Source organism: Maniola hyperantus, chromosome 10, assembly GCF_902806685.2.
Source record: "Maniola hyperantus chromosome 10, iAphHyp1.2, whole genome shotgun sequence".
Classification (NCBI taxonomy): Eukaryota; Metazoa; Arthropoda; class Insecta; order Lepidoptera; family Nymphalidae; genus Maniola; species Maniola hyperantus.
The window spans coordinates 10797088-10824096 of NC_048545.1; the positions used below are offsets into that span (position 1 = coordinate 10797088).

The window sequence follows — 27009 nt, forward strand, 5'->3', positions numbered from 1 at the left end:
TCTACATGAGATGTCACTACAATTCTCTTAAAATGGTAAAAAATACAGAGATACTGAAAATTTCAGTATTGGCAGTGAAGAACTCAACCATTTCAATTAATAAAGACACCAACTGCCTATAGAGAGAGAGAGAGAGCCAGTGCGTGCCAGATCTTTGTTATTATAAAAAGCTGAAAGTTTGTCTGCGTATTGTCCCCAACACCGGGTGAAACGTTTGTTTGGATCATGGTGGCTTTGGGAAATAACAGGTAATGAAGGTGTAAAAAATCTGATTTCAAAGTACATAATGTGTAATCTAAATATATAAAAGGAAAAGGTGACTGACTGACTGACTGACTGATCTATCAACGCACAGCTCAAACTACTGGACGGATCGGGCTGAAATTTGGCATGCAGATAGCTATTATGACGCAGACATCCGATAAGAAAGGATTTTTGAAAATTCAACCCCTTAGGGGGTGAAATAGGTGTTTGAAATTTGTGTAGTCCACGCGGACGAAGTCGCGGGCATAAGCTAGTTTTTTATATTTTCTTGAGAACAGTATTAGAAATCATGCGTTGCCAGACACTTGGTGTCGTGGCAACCCGCTGCCAGACACCCTTATAGTTTTAAGCTTTAAGGGTGTCTGGCAGAGGGTTGCCATGATACAAATATTCTGTCAGGAGCATACTTTTACGAGTGAGGATAGTATGGAATTTAATTGCACGCCTCCTAATTTGTGAGCGGAAATTGTGGTACATCCCGTTCGCTCACAAAAATTAACAAAAACCCCGAATACAAAAACGTCTAAAAAGTAAAAAATTGTAAAATGTTTTGGCCCTTTAAGTTTAATATAAATACTTAGTACTTAACATATATCCAAGCGCTCGTCTCGTGGTGGGACCGCTTAAGTTAACAGCAACTATTTTTCATAAATACCAAGGTTCTTTATCATTTTTAGATATTCTACAAATTCTACGTATGCATAGGGGGTTAAAAAAGAACCTCGGGTGAATGAGAAGCGGCCCGTTGCATGAACGCTCTTAATAGAACCCCAAGCTACAGGCTCAAAATTATTATAATGGTATAGTGTAGGTATCTATTTAAAGTTAACGTTAACTTTGCACAAATAGGCCAAAATTGTATGGAGATGCCGATTTAGGGTTCCGTACCGGAAGGGTGCCAACGGGACCTTATTAATAAGCCTCCGCTGTCCATCCCTCTGTCTGTCAGCGGGCTGGTTCTCGTGATTCGATTACGGTCACAGAGGTTACGGAGATAGAGTTGAAATATTCAAACAAATTTGTATTTCTATTGCAAACAATTTTTTCTAAAAAAGCCACCATGAAAAAAGAAAAGAAAGCGTTATTTTTTGTACGGATACGGTACGGTGTGCAGCGGTGCGTTGCGCTGCGCTGCGGTGAACAGCGGTGCAGTGCGATGCGCTGTGGTGCGAAGCGCTGTGGTGCACTACGCTGTGGTGCGGTGCGCTGTGGTGTGGTGCGGTGCGCTGCGGTGTGGTGCGGCTTATACTACTACTAATGGTTCTATATACTATACCTATTACTGTGTAGGTAAGTAGGCCTTGCCAATAAAGACAGTCTTAATTTAATCATTGTTTGATTTAGGCCACGTAGTATTAATATTACACGAAGGACATTATTATTATGATATTTACACTTTTTTCACTACGGAATCCTAACAATTTAAAGCGAATAATATTATTTATTTACTGAGGTAGATAAAATGTATATAAGGGCAGAAATACTTACCAGTCGACAGAGGCGCAGAGGTGACGATGCTAGTGTTTTTCATTTTATTAGCCTTTGTGGCGGAGGGTTTATGCCAAGATGCGCTAGCAATTGCACGTATGTATAGCCATTAATTATTTTCTTTTTTCTTTTGTAAGATTAAGTATATTTTTTATATGTAAGTAATAACCTGAATGGGAGTTTCATATTTGTGCATTTTGGCGTGGAGACCTTAGGCCGTGGGGTCCAGGGCTTGAGGTATATTTGATTAATTTCAATATAGGTTATCGAGTCAACCGGGGATCCGAGAGCTGGCACCTTGGACAAAGAATTAGTTTAGTCATCCAAAGGGTCAATGCTGCCAGCATTTTGGGTACCTACAATGCCTCGCTATTATGGTGGTCTCGACGCGATGGGATTTTTAGATTTAATTTATTTCATTTTAGTTTCAATTTAATATTTCTTTAGGGTTCCGTACCTTAAAAGGAAAACCGGAACCCTTATAGGATCACTCTGTTGTCTGTCTGTCTGTCTGTTTGTCTGCCTGTCTGTCTGTCTGTCCGTCTGTCTGTCAAGAAACCTACAGGGTACTTCCAGTTGACCTAGAATCATGACATTTGGCAGGTAGGTAGGTCTTATAGCTGGCATCAGGGGCAAAATCTGAAAACCGTGAATTTGTAGTAACATTACACAAAAAAAATTAAATTGTGGTCATAAACTAATAATTAGTATTTTCAATTTTCGAAGTAAGATAACTATATCAAGTGGGGTATCATATGAAAGGTCTTCACTTGTACATTCTGAAACAGATTTTGATTTATTTTTATACATCATAGTTTTTGAATTATCGTGCAAAATGTCGAAAAAATACGACTGTTGTACGGAACCCGCGTTGTGCGAGCCTCACTCGCACTTGGCCGGTTTTTTAGTCTAAAATTAGATTTAAGTTATCTTTTATTTCTTCATAGTTTATTACCTATTGTAATATAAATTACCAGACTAAAAAAACCAATAATATGAGATACCTACTGACTTTTTGAGATCTGTTACTATACACAGTAGGTACAAAAACAAAAATTACACAAATAAATTATCAGTACCTTCCTACTTCCACACAGTCAAACGTATTTGATAACAATCGTTCGGCTTAATAACAATCGTTCGGTTAGTTTGTATTTTCGGGCCAGACTTATAGTACGTGACAGGTCGAGATGGCAATCGGGGAGGGAACGCCCCGCACACCCGCACAACCTCCGCGCTAACTCGGTGCGGGCGAGTGCGGATGACGTGTGGGTGTGCGTCCTCCTGCTTCATACCCCGTTAACCATATCAACCTGTCGCGGACTATGCCTGCCTATTTATTAACCGACTTCAAAAAAAGGAGGAGGTTCTCAATTCGTCGGAATCTTTTTTTTTATTTATTTTTTATGTATGTTCCCCGATTACTCGAAGACGCCTGGACCGATTTTGAAAATTCTTTTTTTGTTTGAAAGGGTATACTTCAAAGTTGGTCCCATTTAAATTTGGTGAAGATCTGATGAACATCTTCGAAGATAGATAATGGAACTCCTCAACGGATAAGAGTAAATTGCTCGCAATCAGTGTAATAGCTTAGTAAACAGTAGATTTTTAACCAGGCATAGCATATTTTAATACCATGGGGCCACTAAAATTGTGAAATAATTTTTTGTACAAAAAATATAAAAACCGACTTCGATACACAAACACTAAAAATTGAAAAATAATTTAATTTATTACCGAATATATTATGTACTAGCTGACCCGGCGAACTTCGTTCCGCCTAACAGTCGATTCAAATTTTTTTTTTTAAATATCTATTCACTATCAGAAATTCTAAAATCCCCACGATTTAGGACTTCAGTACTTTGCAGCATCAGGATTGAGGAGTTAGGATCCGAAGTTCAATGATGTAGCCTATGCTTGGTACCTAAAATAATTTTGCATCATCCGCAGTTCCTGAAACATTATAGTTTAGGAGTGCTGTACCCTACATCATCAGGGTTGAGGAGTTGAGACTTGAAGTCTGAGGATAAAGTCGTTGCTTGGTACCTACAATATGAATTCACTATGAACACTTCCTGAATCTTGATAACTCAGGCGGGCAGTAACCCTGCAGCATCAGGATTAAGGAGTTGAATCCAGAATTTTTTATGTGAACACCACGAAAACTTTTTTTGTTGATTTAAAAAAAATATTTGCAAATCGGTCCAGAAACCTCGAAAAAATCGATGTAGAAAAAAGAACCACCTCCTTTTTGACAGTCGGTTAAAAACCAATGACCTTGAAATATTTACGGAACAATTTTTTAAATATCCCCTTTCTAACAAAAAAAGAATGAATGAAATCGGACTACGCGTTAATGAATTACAACTCGGTATACATTTTAACTTTCATCCCCTCTCCTACGGGAACCATGCTGAATTTCGGGATAAAAAGTATCCTATATTCTTCCTCATAGTATGACCTCAAATCGTACCAAGTTTCATTGGAATCCATTCAGTAGTTTCAGCGTGATGCGCGGCCGTGATACAGACAGACAGACGGACAGACAGACAGACAGACAGACAGATAGACAGACAGACAGACAGACAGACAAAAATGAAAAAAATTACAGTTTTGGGTTCAGTATCGATTATAGAGTGCCCTCGAAAAAAAAATTTCAAAATATCTTTAATGTACAGAATTTGACCTGTTACAGTTTTATTATAAGTATTGATACAAGAGTTGATATAGTTCCATAATAATATTTTTTGGGGTCGGTGCCAATGAGGTGCCATTGTGGAGTCTCATGAAAATTCGAAGTCTAGATGATTCGCGCAGCTGAAGCTAATTGGCACCGGCACCAAAAAATATCATTATGGAACTATATCAACTCTTGTATACATAATATATTCGGTAATAAATTAAATAATTTTTCAATTTTTAGTGTTTGTGTATCGAAGTCGGTTTTTTTTTTTTTTTTTTTTTTTTTTTTTTTAATTTATTATTAGGGTTCCGTCCCCGAAGGGTGCTGCCGTAACCCTATTACTAAGCCTCCGCTATACGTCCGTCTGTCTATTAGCGGGTTGTATCTCGTGAACCGTAATAGGTAGAGTTGAAATTGTCACAGAAATTGTATTAATTCTATTGCCGCTATAACAACAAATAATAAAAATTTCAAAATGACGGCCATGTAATTAAAAAAAATTAAAAAGTGTTACTTCTTGTACAATGGCACGTAACCCTTCGTGTGTGAGTCCGACTCGCACTTGACCGGTTTTTAATATCGATGACTTTTGGTTGGTTCATCATATTACTAGCTGCTGTCCGCGATTTTCTGTAAAAAATGTAGCCGATTCACTCTCCAGGTCTCTAACTTTAAAAAGTCAAGTCGATCCTCTCCGTTGCGAGGTGATTGAAGGACAAACCAATAAACCATCAAACAGACATACTTTTGTATTTATAATATGGGTAGTAATTATACCTAACTATATTATATTAATGTGTATGTGCGCGTGGCGATACGCTTCTTTAATGGTTTTCCATAAGTTCAAGCACCTTTAAAACAATAATAAGTTATTATACGAAACATAAAGGTGGTGATTGACCTGAAATTGTATTGAACGTCTGTTGAAATCGGTCAAATGCGAGTCGGACTCATGCAGATTAAGGGTTCCATACCATTGTACAAGCAAGTTTTTTTTTTTATTCAATTAAACTTTTACAAGTACTTTTGAATCATCAAATGCATCTACCACTGGTTCGGAATGCAAAATATTATAACATTACGTAGGAACTTTTAATTTTTTTTTTAATTTGCATTTTTAAAATTCGCATTTTGGTTTTTTATTATTTGTTGTAATAGTGGCAATAGAAATACACGCTCAGTGGAAATTTCAACTCTACCTATTTCGGTTCATGAGATACAGCCCGCTAACAGACAGATAAATGAACGGACAGTTTAGGCTTAGTAATAGGATCCCGTTGGATCCCTTCCCGATCCCTTTTGGGTAAAGACCTCTAAGAATGTAAGCCAGCTGCTTGGTTCTTGTGTTACAATGTAATAACATTTACATTCACCAACAGTTACATTCATTTCAAATGATGTATCATTCTCCAGCTTAATATATTTTGAACAAAGCGCGTGTTATCGGCCATGTTATCTTTTTAGGGTTCCGTACCTCAAAAGGAAAAACGGAACCCTTATAGGATCACTTTGTTGTCTGTCTGTCTGTCTGTCTGTCTGTCTGTCTGTCAAGAAACCTACAGGGTACTTCCCGTTGACCTAGAATCATGCAATTTGGCAGGTAGGTAGATATTATAGCTGACATTTGGGGAAAAATCTGAAAACCGTGAATTTAGCGTTAGATCACACAAAAAAAATTGTGGTCATGAACTAATAATTAGTATTTTCAACTATCAAAGTGAGTGACCATATCAAGTGGGGTATCATATGAAAGGTCTTCACCTGTACATTCTAAAACAGATTTTTATTTATTTCTATGCATCATAGTTTTTGAATTATCGTGCAAAATGTCGAAAAAATACGACTGTAGTACGCGGAACCCTCATTGCGCGAGCCTGACTCGCACTTGGTCAATTAGAACAATTGAGATTGTAATACTATTTTATACATGGCATAATCTTGTACCTATATCAAATATTTGAAAAGAGCAACCGCCGAGTTTCTTGCTGGTTCTTCTCGGTAGGAAAGGCATTCCGAACCAGTGGTAGATGCATCCGACTATTCGAAAGTACTTGTAAAAGTTTATTCGAATAAAAAAGATTTTTATTTATTTATTTAAAATAATGAATGATGCAGGTTTTAGACTATCGCCCTACAGTTCATAGTGACCACTTTTGTCCTCCCTCCGCGGACAATCATTAGACCCTCGTCTGCGTAGGCCGTCATAAATATTATCTTTAAAAAAATTTCAGATCGATACAAACCTTATCCTTGCTCTGAAAATGAAGTATATATGAAATGCCGAACAACATGTCCACCGCAATTCTGCAACTTGTCCAGTACGGACTACAGGTGTGACAAGATCCTAAGATGCGAGCCTGGATGTGACTGTATCAAGGACTATCTCCGGGACTATAATGGAATCTGTGTCCGGAGTGACGAATGCCCAGCTCGTAAGTCGCCATTTTTAGGGTTCCGTACCTCAAAAGGAAAAACGGAACCTTTATAGGATTACTTTGTTGTCTGTCTGACAAGAATCCTACAGGGTACTTCCCGTTGACCTAGAATCATGAAATTTGGCAGGAAGGTGGATGTTATAGCAGGCATTCGGGGCAAAATCTGAAAACCGTGAATTTGTGGTTACATCACACAAAAAAAAATTATTTGTGGTCATAAACTAATAATAATTAGTATTTTCAATTTTCGAAGTAAGATAACTATATTAAGTGGGATATCATATGAAAGGGCTTCACCTGTGCATTCTACAACTGATTTTTATTTATTTTTACGCATCATAGTAATTTTTTAATTATCGTGCAAAATGTCGAAAAAATACGACTGAATTTCGGAGCCCTCGTTGCGCTAGTCTGACTCGCACTTGGCCGGTTTTTTTTAAATAGATGGACAGGTTTGTGCTTGGAACTGATTTAGTTTTCACGGTAAACGCAATCCAAGATGACAACGTATCTGTAACTAGTGGATACCCGGCGTGTGCTACCTACTGCGCTTAAAAAACCATCTTCGCATAATTGCCTTTCTAATGAAACTGGTTTGGGGTACATCGGTTGGATGGTTACAAAGTCTATGACGGACATGCATAGGCAGAAACATATTTGTGTTTTATATATTGTTAAGATAAGTAAAAACCAATTTTTGGGTGGCTTTATTAGTCAATGAATCGTATCTAGATTCTAGGTGTCAAAACAGGTAGTGGGATTCCAGAAATATTTGGTTTGATAAGAATTAATTTTGTTAGATAGTTTGGCTGCATTATCAAGTCTGCTAAGTTTTTCGAAATAATCTAAATTGGGTACCTAATTTTTTTTTTTGTGCAAAAACTGTAATTTTTTATTTAAAAAAAAACGTTTATGAATAACTAGTTCCATTCATTTTTTCAAAATAAATAGCATCACCATAACAATAAATCCACAAGTCCACAATATAGTGAATAATTAGGTATATTATTTGTCTGCATATACAGGATGTATTTAGAACGCTAGCAAAAACTTAAGAGCTATGAGAAAATATTTGTCGTTTACGCCCCTTGTGAGGTCATTAATCACCTTCCGTACAGCGTGACATTAGTAATTAATGATGTTAAAAATAAATAAAAATCATAGTTTTATTTAATTATTCTCTTAAATAATGAATTCTAGCCCCATAAACTACCGCTATACAAAACATCACATCATTTTATTACTACAGTCAAAGACCCAATTATCATTAGGTACCTACTCTCATCTGCCTTCGTTTTTGCTAGCTTTCTACTTACATCCTGTATATTATTATCTTTTGCTACTACAGACTAGGACTTTTATCTTTATTAGCATGTGGAGAAAATCAAGTACCATCGGACTGTGCAGACGATTATTGTGATGTTCCGACAGCCCAAGTATGTCGGCCAGGATGCAGCTGTGTCGAGGGATATACTAGAAACTCCTACAATCAGTGTGTCCCAAGTAAGTGTTACAACCAAAAGTTATTTTACTTACAAATTTAAAATTTTTGGTAAGTGGTGGTTTAAGATGGAAGCGGGCTAACTTGAAAGGGGTACTTATGGCAGTTTCGTTAAATCCATACCCCGGATTGGTTTCTACACGACACAGTACCGGAACGTTTAATCGCTTGGCGGCACAGCTCAGCCGGTAAAGTGGTAACTAGCCACGGCCGTAGCTTCCCACCAAACCAGACCAATGACAATTCTAGAAATTATAAATTTCGAAATAATGAGACATGGTTCCAGCAATAGCAATTATCAGGACTTATACAATAATAAGCTTTTATTTTCAGATATAACATAACCCATAATATTTATGTGTTAGTACAAAACAATCACTTAACCTATTTTAGTACCTATCTTAACTTAACTATACCTATATCTTTTATATATATAAAAATGAATCGCTGAATGTGTTGCTGATCGCAAATATCGAGACCAGTTGAACCGATTTCGCTAATTATTTTTTTATAATATTCCTTGAAGTACGGGGATGGTTCTTACGGAGAGAAAAATTTAATTCAACCTCCCCCCTCAATTTTCTAAACTCCATCCGAGCGAAGCCGGGGCGGTTCAGCTAGTCTATATATAAAAATGAATCATTGAATGTGTTGCTGATCGCAAATTTTGAGAACAGCTGAACCGATTTCGCTAATTCTTTTTTTATACTTAATATTCCTTGAAGTACGAGGATGGTTCTTACGGAGAGAAAAATTTAAAGTATAAAAAAAATATTAAAGAATTGACTGAGGCGGTACGAAGTTCGCCGGGGCAGCTAGTGTTATATAATTAATATATTATGACGTGTTCTAGTTCCGCCGCTTCTTCCTTGTGGTAAAAACGAGGAACCCACCGTTTGCAGGCAAACCTGTCCCCCACAAACTTGCGACTGGGACCCTAATCTATATGCTTGTAAACCTGGTCCATGTCAACCTGGCTGCAATTGTAAGAAGGGCTACTTGAGAGACCAAAAAGAAAAGTGTATACTCCAAGAAAAGTGCCCACCAAGTATGTAACTTCATTTGACTTAGCAATTTATTTATGGGTCCAATACTTGGATGAAAACCTTCCTTCCAATCGTTAACTTATTCCAGTTTAGTGCTACTTGCAGCAGTTTTTTAGGGTTCCGTACCTCAAAAGGAAAAACGGAACCCTTATAGGATCACTTTGTTGTCTGTCTGTCTGTCGGTCTGTCAAGAAACCTACTAAATTGTGGTCAGCCAGATTTTTATTTATTTTTATGCATCATAGTTTTAAAAAAAAACGACTGTAGTACGGAACCCTCGTTGCGCGAGCGTGGCTCGCACTTGGCCGATTTTTTTTATTAAAGTTAGAGTTAATGCTTGTAATAAATTGTTATTAGTTCTTCCTCAATGCGGAGAAAATGAAGAACCAACGGATTGCGCTAAAAACATTCGCCCTGGTGACTCAACCCTCACCATCAAGTGCAACCCCTGTCAATGTATCAAGAACTATGTGAGAGACAGTAAGGGTATATGTGTTCGAAGTAAGTACTTACTTCAATATTCAAGTCATCCCACTACCCATATTCACCACCCATAATACTCATAACTACACATAAATTCACTACACATAATATTACAAATGCATTAGATCTTAGACTGCATCGTCACTTACCACCAGGTGACATTGCAGTAAATGGCTAACTTGTATCTGAATAAAAAAAAAATGCGAAACTTACTGCCAATATTATAAAAATGTGGAGGTGTGTGTTTGTTGGTTTATTGGTTTGTCCTTCAATCACGCCGTAGCGGAGCATCAGATCGCAGGGATTGTTAGCATGGTTATAATTAAAGACCTGGAGATCAACATAGGCTACTTTTATCCCGGAAAATCAAAGAGTTCCCACAGGATTTTAAAAACATAAATTCACGCGAACGAAGTTGCGCGAATAAGGAAAAACAAAGGCAAATACTTCCCCTGTCCTTCTGTAGGTATCCTTTGACAGTAAATAAATAGAAGTTTTTTGATAGGACACAATGTACTCCATACAAATATTATAAAGATTACAAAATACGAAATAACAAGAAATTTCAAAATAAACATACCTTTATACTAATAAAATTAACCTTCTACATTGTGACAAGGAGTTGTTATCAATATCACATTACCTTTTAATTATACCTACTTACCCACACGCCTAATTAGTAAATTTGTTTTCGAAAAAAAGGTCATTGTCGTCAACACACATATTTTATCGTTTACACAAATTCATCTTCATCATCATTATTCATTACCAACCAACCCATCGCTGGCCCAGAGCACGGGTCTCCTCTCAGCTGAAAATGGTTTGGCCATAGCCCATAGCCTACCATGCTGTCTAAGTGCGGATTGGCAGACTTCACACACCTTTGAGACCATTATGGAGAACTCTCAGGCATGTTTCCTCATGATATTTTCCTTCACCGTTAAATGTTCACCGTTAAGTGCTATTTAATTGGTTGAAACGTAAATCACTCCGAAAAGTTAGAATTGCGTGCCCGGGATCGAACCCCAGACGTCCCGAATAGGAGACAAACGTCCACGTAGGAGACCACGAGTTTGTAGTATTTACTTTATCTTCAACCATAAAACGTGACAACACAAATTACGTAACACTAAATAAATTGTCTACTTAAGGTTAAGACCGAGTCGAAGGCATTCCATGAAAACAAATGTCTATAATTTACGTAGAGCTAAATCTCTACAAATAGGACATTACCTTTCCAGGTGAGACCCCGTATATTTACGACCGATGCTTGCAACTTGCTCCATCCCGAACCCCCCAAACTGCCCGCAAATCTCAGACACAGCGACCAATCGGTGTAATTGCGCCGAGGGTTATTTGTTATCCGAGAAACGAGGCCAATGTGTTAAATTAGTAGAGCCACAACCCGGAATACTTCTGGAAACGAACTGATTTTTGAATTGGTATAGAGACTGACTGACTGTAACTATCTAACTGTAGATTTATATACTCTCTAGCGTTCAGGAAGCTTCGAGATGTCTTCTTGTCCAGAATTCTCCAGTACTTGAAGACCGAAGTCTTAGAGCAGTGCGTATTGCCAGTGATGACATATGGATCCGAGACATGGTCGTTAACTATGGGCCTCATAAGAAAGCTTATATTCACGCAGTGGGCAATGGAGAGAGCTATGCTTGGAGTTTCTCTAAGTGATCGAATCAGAAATGAGGAGATCCGTACGAGAACCAGAGTAACCGACATAGGTGAAGCTGAAATGGCACATAGTTCGAAAAAGGTTCGAATGGAAAAGCGCAGTGTTGGAAATCCACCAAATTAGTCTTAAGGATCCACTGTATTCAGGCAGCGCAAGCTCATGGGCGTGTGAAGTCCCTACAAGTTATAACAGATCTATGTCAGAAGTGGACGTCTATTGGTTGACGATGATAAAAATAAGTAATGTTTAAATCGTTTGGTCATCGTCTGAGTCCAGGTGGTCAATTTTTGATATGTATTTAAAATTATTTAGAAGTTATATTTATTTTATGCTTAAAAACTAAAAATGTGCGAGACGAACGATGCGGTTCTATTTTTTTCTGTATAAAAATTATAATTTTCCATCACCGTTATGGCGTGATATTTAATTACTTAAAACGCACATAGCTCCGAAAAGTTAGACGCGCGTGCCCGGGATCGAACCTCCGACCTCCGATTAGAAGGCAGACGTCCTAACCACTAGGCTATCACAGCTATACTTACTTGTGGTGATAGGACATTAGTCGTTTAAGTGCTATCTACCGGTATGTTACCAGAACTTACTTATCTTATAATTTGTTACTAGGCCCTACAGTATGTGGACCATTCGAAGAGCCAAACTTTTGCATTGCCGTATTTCCAAACAATTGTGCGCCATGTCGGTGTATCCGCAACTATGTGAGAAATAGCAAAGGCGAATGTGTTCCAAGTAAGTAATATTAATTTAAAAAAAACCGGTCAAGTGCGAATCGGACTCGCACACCAAGGGTTCCACTAGTTGTTCATCCAAGTTGCAACATCGTACAAGAAATCTTAAACCAGCAGCAGAGAATAATATCAAAGAAGATTACATTAAATTGATGATTTTAATTTTTTATTAGATACACAACCTCAGTGTGGAAAGAACGAAGTACCAAATGAATGCAGTATAATCTATCCAAGACAATATCAGACATGGGAACCAAGTACTGATGTAGCGGTTGTGGAAGCCGTTGAGGCTGAGAGTATCAGATGCCGACCATGCAGATGTGCTGACGGTTTTGTAAGAGACGCTAACGATGTATGTGTTCCAAGTAAGTGATTGTAAACATCGTATATTTTTTTTTAACTAGGATGTGGATGACATATTATTTGCTCGACTTTATCTTACAAATAGTATTCATCTTTGGCATTTTTCGTGACAAATAATGAAGGCTGATTTCGGATTTATTAAACCAAACAAAATAATACCTGAGTAATTTTAATTTTATATGAATGAAGTTTAATGTTTCTTTAAATATAAGATAGATATTAGGAGCAAGTTAGTTAGGCGATGGCCGTTGGAGCCGGAAAGTCTTTGAGTGGAGACCGCGTTTAAGCAAGCGTAGTGTGGGACGCCCTCCAGCACGATGGACCGACGATATAAAGAGGCTGGCGGGAAGTGGCTGGATGAGGAAGGCTGAGGACCGGGTGCGATGGCGCGTTTTAGGGAAGGCCTGGCTATGTCCAACAGTGAACGTCTACAGGCTGATGATGATGATGATGATAATGATGATGATGATTAGGAGCAAGTAACTACAACCGGTGTGGCTTGATCAAAGTACGATAGTTTTTTTTCCTAATTTGATGAGTAGTTAGCGCTTTATTTCTATAATATCCAAGACCTGTGTAAATATTTTCAAATTATATTAATAAAACCTGTTAGGTATTTATAATACTGACTTTCAAAAAGGATAAGTAGGTATCACTAATTCGTTTAAGTGTAATTTACCGGAAGCAATTGTTATGTTATCAGAACTTACTTCACTTATATATTTTGTTACTGTCACCAGTTTGTGGACCATTCGAAGAGCCAAACTTTTGCATAGCCATATATCCAAGCAATTGTCCGCCATGTCGATGTATTGCAAACTATGTGAGGAACAGAAAAGGCTTATGTGTTCCAAGTAAGTAATATGAATCTATGTATATAAAAGGAAAAACTGACTGACTGACTGACTGACTGATCTATCAATGCACAGCTCAAACCATGGACGGGTCGGGCTGAGATAGCTATTATGACGTAGACATCCGCTAAGAAAGGATTTTTGGAAATTCAATCCCTAAAGGGGTGAAATAGGGATTTGAAATTTGTGTAGTTCACGCGGACGAAGTCGCGAACATAAGCTAGTTAATATGTAAAAGGAAAAGCTGACTGACCTATCAATGCACAGCTCAAACCACGGGATGGATCGAGCTAAAATTGGCATGCAGATAGCTAAGATAGATAAGGGGGTCAAATAATATTCCACATAATGATAAACTAGTGTTGCCGTGTGGTGACGGCACCAAATACAGTTGTCATTTGTCGGATATCGTACAAGGCGACTAACTCTTACGGAGAACTGGTAGTAGCGTCGTCTGTGCTTTTACTACCATCTACTACGATCATCAACCCATCTGCCCAGCGCGGCAAACCCTCCCGTTGGGCGAGGCCTTTAGTCCAGTAGTAAACTGTTGTAGGCTATTGATGGTAACCTAGAGAAAGCAGAAAAGGAAAAAGTATCAAAGCATTTGGCTCACGAAATTACCACCATGTGGATTGCAATTATTGTATTGTGTTACCAACCAGAGAATAATATCAAAGAAGATTAAAATAAATTGATGATTTTAATTTTTTATTAGATACACAACCTCAGTGTGGAAAGAACGAAGTACCAAATGAATGCAGTATAGTTTATCTACAACCAATCCTACCATTGGGGCCTAGTACTGATTTAGCGGCTGTGGAATCCATTGAGGCTGAGAGGATCAGATGCCGACCATGCAGATGTGCTGACGGTTATGTAAGAGACGCTAACGATGTATGTGTTCCAAGTAAGTGATTGCAAGCAAAGTATATTTTTTTGAAACTAGGATGTGGACGACATATTACCTATTTGCTCGAACTTTATGTTACAAATAGAATGCGTCTATGGCGTTTTTCGTGATAAATAAAAATTTATCACGAAAAACGCCACGGCCACGGCACTTTCGGATTTATTAATCAAACAAAATAATACCAGAGTGATTTTAATTTCACATGAATTATATAGTCTTACCTACTTTACTAGCGCTTCCGTAAGATGCTGAAGAATTTAATATTTCTTTAAATATATTAAATTCGCTTTTATATATTTAGATATAAGATACACAAGCTGGGACCCGTGACTTCGTCTTAAAATTAGGTTTAAAAATCCCGTGGGACCTCTTTGATTTTCCGGGATATAAAGTACCCTATGTCACTCTCCAGGTCTTTATCTATATCCATGCATAAAATCACGTCAATCCGTTACGACGTGGTTGAAGGACAAACAAACACACTTTCGCATTTATAATAAGGGTACTGATTAGTATTAGATTAGATTACGGTATGGCTTGATCTAACGACGTCAGTCTTTTTCGTAATTTGGTAAGTATTTAGCGCTTCACTTCTATAAGATCTAAGGCCTGAGTATATTTTGTCAAATTATAATAATATTTATGTGTCAAATAGAATATGTATCACCACACAATTTACTTGAAACATAATTTTATGGTTATGTTAAGAACTTATAACACGTACACGTCATTTTAACTTTTTGTGTCAAATTTCATGTCAACAGTACGATCTGGTCCTTATTTTAAAGGTGAACCGTAGTTTTGACGTGACAGTTGGCCTATAGAGTTAAAATGGCGCGTGAGGAGTCATTTTTACGGACAATACTTACCTGTATAATATTTGTCACCAGTGTGTGGACCATTCGAAGAGCCAAACTATTGCATAGCCATATATCCAAGCAATTGTCCGAAATGTCGATGTATCGCGAACTATGTGAGAAACAGCAAAGGCGTATGTGTTCCAAGTAAGTAATATTAAGTAATTTAAAAAAAAAGCCTAATCTCAGGAAAAAAATTAGGTGTGTAAACACAGGTTAATTTGTTTCTCCTTTGTTTATACTATACCCATGCAAAAAATCACGTCGGTATGTTGGTCCTTTGCGGCGTGATTGAAGGACAAACCAACAAACAAACAAATAAACACACACTTTCGCATTTATAATAAGTACATATTACGGGTATCTAGTATTTATATGGGTAGTGATTACTTTTATTCTTTGTTACTTAAAAGAGTTTGTAACATTGTATTGGCATCCTATTGGGAAAATTTAAATAAACAATTATTTTAACGAGTACTTTGTAAAAGTATGTAACACCGTAGCAAATAATGCCAACAGATGTCACGTTGGAGTCTAATAAGGAAGCGAACTTGGGCTGGATCGGTAGCAACGCTAATTGCAAATAGTTTGAGGCAGAAAGCAATATTGTCAGTTAAATTCGCAATCAATTACAACAGAAAGTTTTGAAATAAACTTTGGAAATGCGTGTTCCAAATTGAAATATTTAGTAAAAATTACGCTAAACGTTTATTTTGTAAATATTGTGTTATAAGTCCCGCAAATTGCTATTGCGCTGGAACCATGTCTCATTAACATCGAAATGACATCATTTTGACGTCAGCCGCGTGAAAAATATACCATCAGCTCGAAACTTCAGTCTAGTGCTGACGTCACTAAAATGGCAGCCAGGCGCATTAGCATTTTGCGGGACTTATACACATCACGTCATGTTATAAAGAGAATGAGAAAATTACCAATTTCCATTATTTCAGAATATCACTGCGGGCGAAATGAAACCTACGTTCCGTGTATAGTCCCATGTCCAACAAACTATTGCCCCAAAAATGACAACAATATCTTAGTACAGTGCTTAGTACCTAACCCTTGTCCTGGTGGTTGTGCTTGTAAGAGCAACTATACACGCACTAACTCTGGAGATCATAGATGCATCTTAATCACAGACTGTCGTAAGTGTTTTATTTATCTTAATCAAGATTTCACCTCAATCGAAAAGGTTAGCTACTTAGGTTTTTCATATATTTAATTCTAGTAGGGTAAACATAAAGGTGCTGATAAACTTGAGCATTCACTTGTAACAGAACATCGAGCATTCGCCGTTTTTATTTTTGTCGAACTGAACAACAAGCCGAGCCAAGCATAGAGCCAAATATTGCTACGAACATCTTGAGCATTCTAGCGAGTGCTCGTTTATTCTTCATGAAGATGTCAGACTTGACGGTCGCGTGTGCTCGCCAGAACGCTCGGTAGAATGCTCGCTAAAATGTTCTCGTATTTTTCTGTGATGTAACATTCCCACGAATGCTCATTACAAGTGAATGCTCAAGTTTATCAGCACCTTTATATTATGGATCTACGTTTATCATTTCATCTAGGTCTAACATAGTATAAAGTAAAGGGAAATTGCAATATGTGTCTATGTATTTCTCGTCATAATTAGGGTTCCGCACCCCAAAAGCAAAGAGGAACTTTAATACGATCACTTCGTTGTCTATTTTCTGTCCGTCTGTCATGTCTGTCACAAAAACCTAGGAAGGTAGGTAGGTCTAATAGCACAAGTAAAGGGAAAAATCCAAAAACCGTGAATTTGTGGTTACATCACAAAAAAATGAAAATGTGTTCATGAACAAATAATTAGTATTTTCAATTTTCAAAGTAAGAGAACTATATCATATGAAAGGACTTTACGTGTACATTCTAAGAGAAATTTTTATTTATTTTGATTTATCGTGCAAAATGTCGAAAAAAATACCCGAGTACCTGCCTCTGACTTAGCTGTTTTTTTTAAATATTTATGTTTGTTTACGGAGGACGAAGAGCAAGATCTGTCAGATATGTACAGGTTTTTTTCTAACTTACTGCAATATTCCCGACACAATTTGTGAAATGCAGCTTACGTATAACAACAATTAATATTTCAATTTAAATTTTGTTCTCAGCCCCTATCAAATGCAGAGGAAAAAACACAGTATACAATTCATGCCCCTCAGCGTGCTTTTCCGACCAGTGCGGTACTTTGCAAATGGAGCCGACCACTTGCAATACACTAGTTCCAAACGTGTGCCGACCGCGATGCGTGTGTCGGAAACACTACCGCAGAGATAGTTCTGGAAACTGCATACATATAAACCAGTGCCGTGAGTTGAATAGTTTGATTTTTCCAGATTTTTCAAGTCGCTTAGGGTTTTTCGCTTAGGGTCAAAGTACTCTCTATGCCATGACGTGCTATGCAGCACCGATCCAGTGTGACATGCACTATACGAAATACTTAATTGAAATCATATTTGACAGTTTCTGCTGCGCAGCGCCGCTGTAATGCGGTTAGGCCTTTATCATTTTTTAATTATTATCAGTATAAACAGTCTTTAAGACAATAATATGATAACCTAAAGACTTGTTTCATCTCATGCCACCCTCCTTTTTCTACAACCGCACCGCACACCACCGCAAACAATTTCACCCTCACCACCTGGGTGCCTGGTGCACTGGTGCTAGTTGTGCCAGATCCTTTCTTCCACGCACATGCAAACTGTGTCAACTAGGCTCCCTTCGGCGGTGTTCCCATTAGATTACAACAATTAGGGTTATTCAAGGGGCGGACCAACACATTCCTGAAAGGCCGGCAACGCATTGGTGGTTCCTCTGGTACTGCAAATGTTCAAACTTTGTTGGCGTAGTTGTGAACGCTGTGGTCTTATAAGTGGGAAGTCCCAGGTTCGATTCCTGGTAGGGGCAATTGAGGAATTCAAATTGTCTAAATTGACTCTGGACTGGTTCAGCCATGGCTTATCACCACCCTACCGGCAAAGCCGTGCCGCCAAGCGCTTTAATGTTCCGGTACGATGCAGCGTAGAAACAGATCAGGGCTATGGGTTTAACGAAACTGCCACCTCCTCGTGTGACTGCTACAGTACCCCTTCCAATCCATCTTAGGCTATATCATCAGTCATCACTTACCGCCAGGTAAGATTGCAGTCAAAGTAACTTGTATCTGAATTTAAAAAATATGTCTAAGTACCTACCTAATCTTTGCTAAGTAAGTAGATATACGAATGTAAGTCATATATTCTTCAATACAGCACCTCAATGTGGTGAAAACGAAGAACCAAATCACTGTCCAATATATTATCCACAAGCAGTTGAAGGATCTGCAGAAACTGCTGTGATATCTGTTGAGGCCGAGAGGACCAGATGCCGACCATGCAAATGTATAGATGGTTTTATAAGAGATATTAGCGATAGATGTGTTCCAAGTAAGTAATTGTAAGCACGTGTAAGTAATTGTATTTGTACAATTGTAATTGTAAACTCTTCTAATAATTTCGACTTTAAATAGCCAAGAAAATTACCTAAGTAAATCTAAAAATAATGTAACACGTAGCCTTTATGTAATAGGCTACTTGACTCATATCTAATTTCGTCCAATAAATGATTATTTATTATAGTATTTTGCTTAAGACAACGAAATATATCAATAACAATTATTAAAAACGCAGGATGGATATATAAATCCAATTTAAAAAAATACAGTTTTTATTTTTATTTGAAACGCAGAAAACGCTGTCAGCCATGATGTGACGTCATTCAATATGTAAACAAAGAAATGTCACGCGTGGACTAACGTAGTATCCATATATAAAATTTAAAGTCCTGACTTATATATCAACGCACAGCCTAAACATCTAAACAGCTGGTCCTAGATACATGAAATTTGGTGGGTGTGTTACTTTGTAGGTAAAGTAAAGAAAAAGTATCCACTAGGAAAGGATTTTTTGAAATTCCACCCCTGAGTGGGTTAAATGGGGGTTTGAAATTTATGAAGTCCACGCGGGCGAAGTCACGAGCATAAGCTAGTTTTTATATATTTCTAAAAACTCATAGTAAACGTAAAAAATTATCGTTTTCTCTTTATAAATTGAATAAGTTATTAAGTAAGACTTACTTACAAAGTGATCTTTGCAAAAATAAATTTGGATTGCAGTCGTTAGTCATGGAGGATCCCTTTATATATATATTTACTTCACTGGGCACTCTAATCCACAACTTTCCTGTGGTCTTTATCGATGCATTTTTGCATTCTCGGATGATACAATAACGATAATTACTATATTTTTCATGTAAACTAGTATAGAAGTCATGTTTATTAAACTTTGGGAGGTTATGCTGTTGATTACAAATGCATGACGTCAGAGCACAGATAATCTATCGGCCAAACATGGCCGACAGTGTTTTCACCTGTCTAAGAAATATATATTTTTAAATTAAAGTTTTACGGTTTTTAGGGCGCAAAAAAATATAGTGTTAATTTTTTTGATCTAATAGGACAAATATTAACCATTTAAGACCTACTTAAAAAAAGTGTCAACTAGCCTATTGTATAATTAAGTAATATAATAATTAGACATGTGCTTACTATGTATTTATTGTAATCTAGCTGCCCCGGCGAATTTCGTACCGCCTAACAGTCGATTCAAATTTCTTAAATTTTTCTCTTTCGTAAGAACCGTCCTCGTACTTCAAGGAATATTATGAAAAAACAATTAGCGAAATCGGTTCATCTGTTCTCGAGATTTGCGATCAGCAACACATTTAGCGATTCATTTTTATATATAAAAAGAAATATTTACCTAATTTTGCGATGCCCAGACGGGGCTTCATGTAATCATGAAAGCAAATGAATAAATAAATGAAATGAAAATAAAATTTTGAGAAGAGACCCGTGCTAAGTAGTGGGCCGTTGATCATAATGATGATGACCTATGTAGGTATTGAGGATTACTTATTGTTTGATATTGCAGAACCAGTTTGTGGTGAAAATGAGGTGTCAACTAATTGCAAGCAAACATGTCCTCCTCAAGACTGCACTTGGGACCCCACCCGGATGGACTGCAGACCCCTAGAGTGCAAGCCTGGATGCAATTGTATTGAAGGTCACTTGAGAGATGAAAATGGAAAATGTATACCTCGAGAACAGTGTCGGGGTACGTAATTGTGTCTCCTCTGATGCAGTTGATGTCATGCATCCCACCCCCACTTTTTAAGATTTTGTTATTTCTTCTGTGCCGAATCAAAGTTACCGCCTCATAGCTAAGGAAAAGAAGTTGATTTTCCATTTTATAGGGCACATACCTATTGAATTATTTGAGCTTGTCTTTATCGTTCCGTTTCGAACAAGTAAATGATCGATCGTAACGACCAATCGTTTCGTGTGTGAACAGAACAATTTTGGAGCGATGGATTGTCACGATTTACTGAAGATTGATCGAAGCGACGAATCGTACCTTATATGGGGCTCTTAAGGTAACTTGTATAACGAAGCGTAGTCACCTTCCTCTGAACCGTTTATTATATTATACTACTAGCTTATTCCCACGACTTCGTCTGCGTGGACTACACAAACTTCAAACCCCTATTTCAACCCCTTACGGGTTGAATTTTCAAAAATCCTTTCTTAGCGGATGCCTACGTCATAATAGCTATCTACATGCCGAATTTCAGCCCGATCCGTCCAGTCGTTTGAGCTGTACGTTGATAGATCAGTCAGTCAGTCAGTCAGTCACCTTTTCCTTTTATATGTTAAGATTTAGATTTTGATTAGAATACTGAAGGAATAGATATACTCAATGAAATCCAAAAATTCTTTTCAGAATGCAATGGCGATCCGAATGCAGTTTACAGTCAATGTCCTAATCAATGCGTATCGACCTGCAAATGCCCGAATGCCATCTGCTCTCAAGAATGTGGCGAGCCCTTTGGTTGTAAATGCAGATTGGGATATATTCGATCTGAGGAGGGAAGATGTATTTTACCAACCGAATGCCCAGGTTATTATTAAACATCTCATCTATAAAAAACCGGCCAAGTGCGAATCAGACTCGCGCACGTACTAGATCTCGTTCAAACCAATTTTCGATGGAAGTTTGCATATATATATGTGTAATGTACATTTATCATTCTCTTATTTTAGAAGTTACAGGGGGGGGGGTGGTGGTACACATTTTACCACTTTGGAAGTGTCTCTCAGTGTTGCAAACCATTCAGTTTAGAAAAAAATTATATTAAAAACCTCAAAATGATTTTTGAAGACCTATCCATAGATACCATGGGTTTCATGAAAAAAAATGTTTTTTTTTCTATTTTTGTGTAAAAATCTTAATGCGGTTTACAGAATACATCTACTTACTAAGTTTCAACAGTATAGCTCTTATAGTTTTGGAAAAAAGTGGCTGTGACGTACATCCGTACGCCGTACGCCGTAGTAGAAAAAGTAGCCTATATCCTTCCCCGGGATGCAAGCTATCTCTGTACCAAATTTCATCAAAATCGGTTGAACGGATGGACCGTGAAAAGCTAGCAGACAGAGACAGACAGACACACTTTCGCATTTATAATATAAGTATGGGAAAGTATGGATTCTTTTATACTAGCTGGCTACTTTGTGTAACTAGCTGATGCCTGGGTGGATTTAGGTGGATTAAATTGGAGATATTGGCACTGAATATGAACTCAGATAAAGGGTAAAATCTATGTCACTACATAGACTAACCCGGAAAATCAAAGAGTTCCCATGGGATTTTTAAAAACAAAATTCCACGCGGACGAAGTCGCGGGCATCAGCAAGTAGTTATTTATATTTTGTAAAATATCTGGATTTATGATTTCAATTGAAAAATTAACAATTTTTTCAGGTGGCAATCCCTGCGGGCGAAACGAAACATTCGCCCCGTGTCTTATCGGATGTCCAACAAACAATTGCCCAAGGGATGACAGTCTTGCCGTTCCACAGTGCTTACCACCTTTCCCTTGCCCAGGTGGCTGTGCTTGCAAGAGCAACTATAAACGTATTAGCTCTGAAAATAGAAGATGCATCTTAGTCACAGATTGTCGTAAGTTTTTTCAACCTTAAAGCTTATTTCACACTACGGGATATAAATTATATTATAGCCCGGTCAAAATAGACATTCAAGGTTACATATAATAATTCGTATAGGGCTAAAAATTGTCACGAATTTTGGTGACACCAATATATAAATGTGTACGGGAGCAGTGTGTAGGCTCGACCGTACAAAAAAACACAAGTATTAAATAAATTAATCAACATATTATAATTAAGCTATTTTAAATTCTCTTTCAATCTAGTTATATAATAAAATTAATTTTTAGTGGGATTTTAGATTTAGCCTATTTTAAATTTAGATTTTAGATTTAGCCTATTTTAAATTTAGCCCCCGAGCTCTTTTTGAAGAAATTGCGAAAAGAGTTATCGAGTCAACCGGGGACCCGAGAGCTGGCAGCTAATTTGATCAAAGAATTAGTTTGGCCATCCAAAGGATGCTGCCAGCATCTTGGGTACAATGCCTCGCTGCGGTGATCTCGACGAGGTTTTAGATTTAATTTAATTTATTTTAGTTTTAATTTAATGTTGTTTTTTTTAGATTTAAGTTTATTAATAGTTTATTTGTTAACCATTGATATTATAGATTTGGATTAAATTTTTTTTAGTTCAAAGCAAACAAATAAAAGTTATAAAATATCACTATATTTTACGTTGGAAGTACACTTACTTCCAACTTCCAACCCGAACGACCTACAACATAGGCAAGAAGTAAGGTCTTACAATATGTATATAAATAGGTAGAGGAGAAATCTGAAAATTGTTCATTTGTATTCATACTATTTAAAAAATATTTTTTTTAAATTTTAAACTTGCATTTGCCGTTAGAGAAAATTTAAGCAAAAAAATCCAAGTTACGGAACCCTCGGTGCGCGATTTTGACTCAGACTTAGATGGTTTTTTTTTTAATATTAATTTTTGTTTACGGAGGACGAAGAGCTCATATATGTAGACGTTTTTTTTCAAATTTACTGCAAGATTCCCGACACAATTTGTGAAACGTAGCTTTATTTTTAACAATAATTAATATTTCAATTTAAATTTTGTTCTCAGCTCCTTTCAAATGCAGAGGAAACAACACAGTATATAATTCATGCCCCTCAGCGTGCTTTTCCGACCAGTGCGGTACTTTGCAAATGGAGCCGACCACTTGCAATACACTAGTTCCAAACGTGTGCCGACCGCGATGCGTGTGTCGAGAAGACCACCGCAGGAATAGTTCCGGCGACTGCATACCTATTAAACAATGTCGTAAGTATTTCTTAAAGAATATCAACCATGTTTTATTATTAAACCCCTTTCCCCTCCAACTAAGCGTAGGTAAAGCTTGTGCTAGGTCTAGGTTACGACAATAGTGCAACGAGTGGGGTTTGAACCGCCGACCTTTGAGCTATTGAGGATCTGTTGCATAATAATAGTTCAAGTTGATTTCTCAATTTTGAACCTCTGACAATAATAATTATACAATCAGCAAAGTCAAATTCAGTAAAAGAGATATCAGAGATCATGATGGTTGTGTGGTGGTATGAGATTTTCCACCTCACCAACGTTGATAGAATTGGGTAGTTCACTCCAATTTTTTTATTACATTATTATAAACTAGGATAAAAATAATGACGTAAACTGAAAAAACTAATTAAATCGATCAAAGAATAAAAAGTGATAAGCATTTCAATATTTCTGATTAGACAGAGATAGCAGTAGCTTCTTGCGGTTTCATACAAATTTTTGTTTTGCGAGAAAGGGACAGAAGACCCTCCCACTCCAAAACTAAAATACCCTTAGTTGGATTTTAATATTATTTTCAGCGTACGTCATTATTCTCATCCTAGTTTATATTAATCAAATTCAAAAGTAGTAAAATACCCAATTCGAACGTCAAAAGTAAATACGTAATATTTGACGTTCCAGTGGCAGTATTTTAACACAAAATCGGTTTGCGACAAGTGTGAATAACTTCATATACAATGTACTGGCATTGGAACATCCGATTTAAATCCCGGCCCAACAAACTACTAGTGGGACCCTTACTGCTTTGTTTCAAAAATCACAAACACACTTTTGCATTTGTAATATGGGCAGTAAGTAATGAATGTTTTTCAAGTCATATTCTTCAACTTAAGTCTGCCAATCCGCACTTGGCCAGCGTGGTGGACTATGGCCAAACCCGTCTCATACTGAGAGGAGACCCGTGCTCTGTAGTGAGCCGGCTATGGGTTGATCATGATGATGATGATGATGATTCTTCAACTTTAGCACCTCAGTGTGGTGAAAACGAAGAATCGACGGATTGTGGTGACATTTATCCACAGCCAACCACGGACGTCGACAGTGAAAATAGCATAAGATGTCTCCCAGGATGCAAATGCATCGCCGGATACGAACGAGACAGTACCGGTGCATGTGTTGAAAGTAACTTAGATTTTATATGATAAAATCTAAAACCCCGGTCCTAAACCACTGTAACGTCAGATATGAACGATGGGGCTCTACTCGTATTTATTTCGTGAATAACTTATTAATTTAAAATTCAATTCAATTATTCTACTAGCTACTAAGTGCTAAATTGTATTAGGTTTCTTGTGGCTATTGTTGTTGCTTGGCTGAATGTGTAAAATTCGAAGACCCCAAGGATTTTGCTTGGCTGATTGTGTAAAATTCGAAGACCCCAAGGATTTTGCTTAATATTACCTGCTCACCACTGAGCGCAGATCTCCTCTCAGAATAAGAAGGGTTTGGCCATAGTCTACAACGCTGGCCAAGTGCGGCTTGGAAAACTCCACAAACCTTTGACAACATTGTTGTTGTCACAATGTTTTTCTTCGCCGTTAAAGCAAGTGATATTTTATTGCTTAAAATACTTATAACTCCAAAAAGTTAGAGGAGGAGTAAGTTAGTAGGTATGTCCCATTGTCACCAATAAAAATACTTATATTTTGTCCTCAGCTCCTGTCAAATGTCCAAAAAACGAATATTTGAATCCATGTCCTTCAGCGTGCTTTGGTGACGGCTGCGGTGAACTGGATGAAGAGACAGCCCCGTGCAACACACTTGTTGAACATGTATGCAGACCGCGCTGTATGTGCCGGAAAGGCTACCAAAGAGATGGATCTGGCAACTGCATACCTAAGGCAAAATGCCGTAAGTTGTTTGAATCATCAATTTTGTAACTTCAACTGTTACCAGCACATTAAATAGATTTTAAGGTCTCACCTAGGATTTGAAGGACTAATGTCATTGACATAGACATTTGACGACCTCCCTGGCGCAGTCGTGAGCGCTGTGGTCTTATTAGTGGGAGGTCCCGGGTTCGATTCCTGGCAGGGGTTTGGAATTTTATAATTTCTAAATTTTTGGTATGGTCTGGTGGGAGGCTTCGGCCGTGGCTAGTTACCACCCTACCGGCAAAGCCATGCCGCCAAGCGATTTAGCGTTCCGGTACGATGCCGTGTAGAAACCAAAGGGGTACGTACGGGTTTAATAAAATAAAATAAACTGCCATACCCCTTCCAGGTTAGCCCGCTATCATCTTAGACTGCATCATCACTTACCATCTGGTGAGATTGCAGTCAAGGGCTAACTTGTATCTGAATAAATAAAAAAAACAATAGCTCAAACCTCCAGCAAGGCAAAGTGGTAATGCGGCTGCGTAGCCAATGCTTGTCGTAAGGGCGACAGCTGTTGGAACCGCAAAGCCTAAAGTGGAGATCACGTACCTAGTAGGTAGTTGCTGAGGGTGGTGGCAAACCGTCTAATGAGAAAAGCAGATCAGGATGTGGTGATGCAGCAGTAGGCATCTAGTTTAGTTTAGTTTAATATTCTTTATTGTACACCAAAGAGAAAAGACACAAAAAAGTAACATATAAAAGAAGAACATACAATTAGCGGCCTTATCGCTGTGAAGCGATCTTTACCAGGCAACTAGGTTGAAGAGGATTTAAAGGAGACTGGGTTTAAGGTGTACGTAAGTTGTTAGGGACATACCTAAAGATAATAATTATATAAGTAATATATAAATTAATAGGCACAGAAATGCCTAAATAATAATATATATATAAAGATATACACAGGTAGGTACATATATAATACATAATATATATACATATATTTATATAATATAATATAATGATAGATGAGTAATAAATATACAACAATAATATGAGTAATATTGATCTAGGGTCTAGAAACTAAAATAAACACCCACTTAGAAAGGATTTTCAGAAATTCCACTCAAATGGTATCGGGATTATTTTATTAACATGCAATATATTTTTGACTTGGCATTGTAATTAATGATTTCTTATGTTTTACAGCTGTACCATCTTAGTCAAAAGATGAAGTAATGAAGAATCGCAGTCTTTGGATCTTAAAAATACCATTAGGATAGTAATGAAAATTAAACAAACTTTATGAGACTAATAAAATTAATGTGATATTTATTCTTTTTAATAATATGTAACTTTGAATGTAAAACAAATTTTTATGTTGTTTGCAGCTGCGGCAAACTATTTTGGGTTTAAAAATAAAATTTTCGATAAAATCAGTGTTAATATTTTTTATTTCACCAAAAATCACAAAACAACAACAAGA

General features: G+C 37.3%; 1 protein-coding gene across 2 annotated transcripts; it reads left to right on the forward strand.

Annotated features, from left to right (window-relative positions):
• The first annotated feature begins 1767 nt into the window (after positions 1–1767).
• On the forward strand, positions 1768–26964 carry LOC117986122 (kielin/chordin-like protein). 2 transcript variants are annotated; one of them, XM_069501486.1, is made up of 19 exons: positions 1768–1848; positions 6670–6870; positions 8245–8376; positions 9228–9422; positions 9778–9921; positions 12218–12340; positions 12513–12704; positions 13443–13556; positions 14275–14466; positions 15360–15473; positions 16280–16474; positions 17465–17662; positions 18605–18778; positions 20324–20506; positions 21173–21349; positions 22214–22411; positions 23473–23670; positions 25366–25560; positions 26733–26964. In XM_069501486.1, exons 1-19 carry the CDS (start codon positions 1779–1781, stop codon positions 26744–26746), a joined length of 3009 nt encoding a protein of 1002 aa, XP_069357587.1. In that variant the 5' UTR covers positions 1768–1778; the 3' UTR covers positions 26747–26964. The 2 variants fall into 2 exon arrangements, with proteins under 2 accessions (XP_069357587.1, XP_069357588.1); XM_069501487.1 differs by lacking the exon at positions 6670–6870 and having other exon boundaries at positions 1769–1848.
• The last annotated feature ends 45 nt before the right edge of the window (positions 26965–27009 follow it).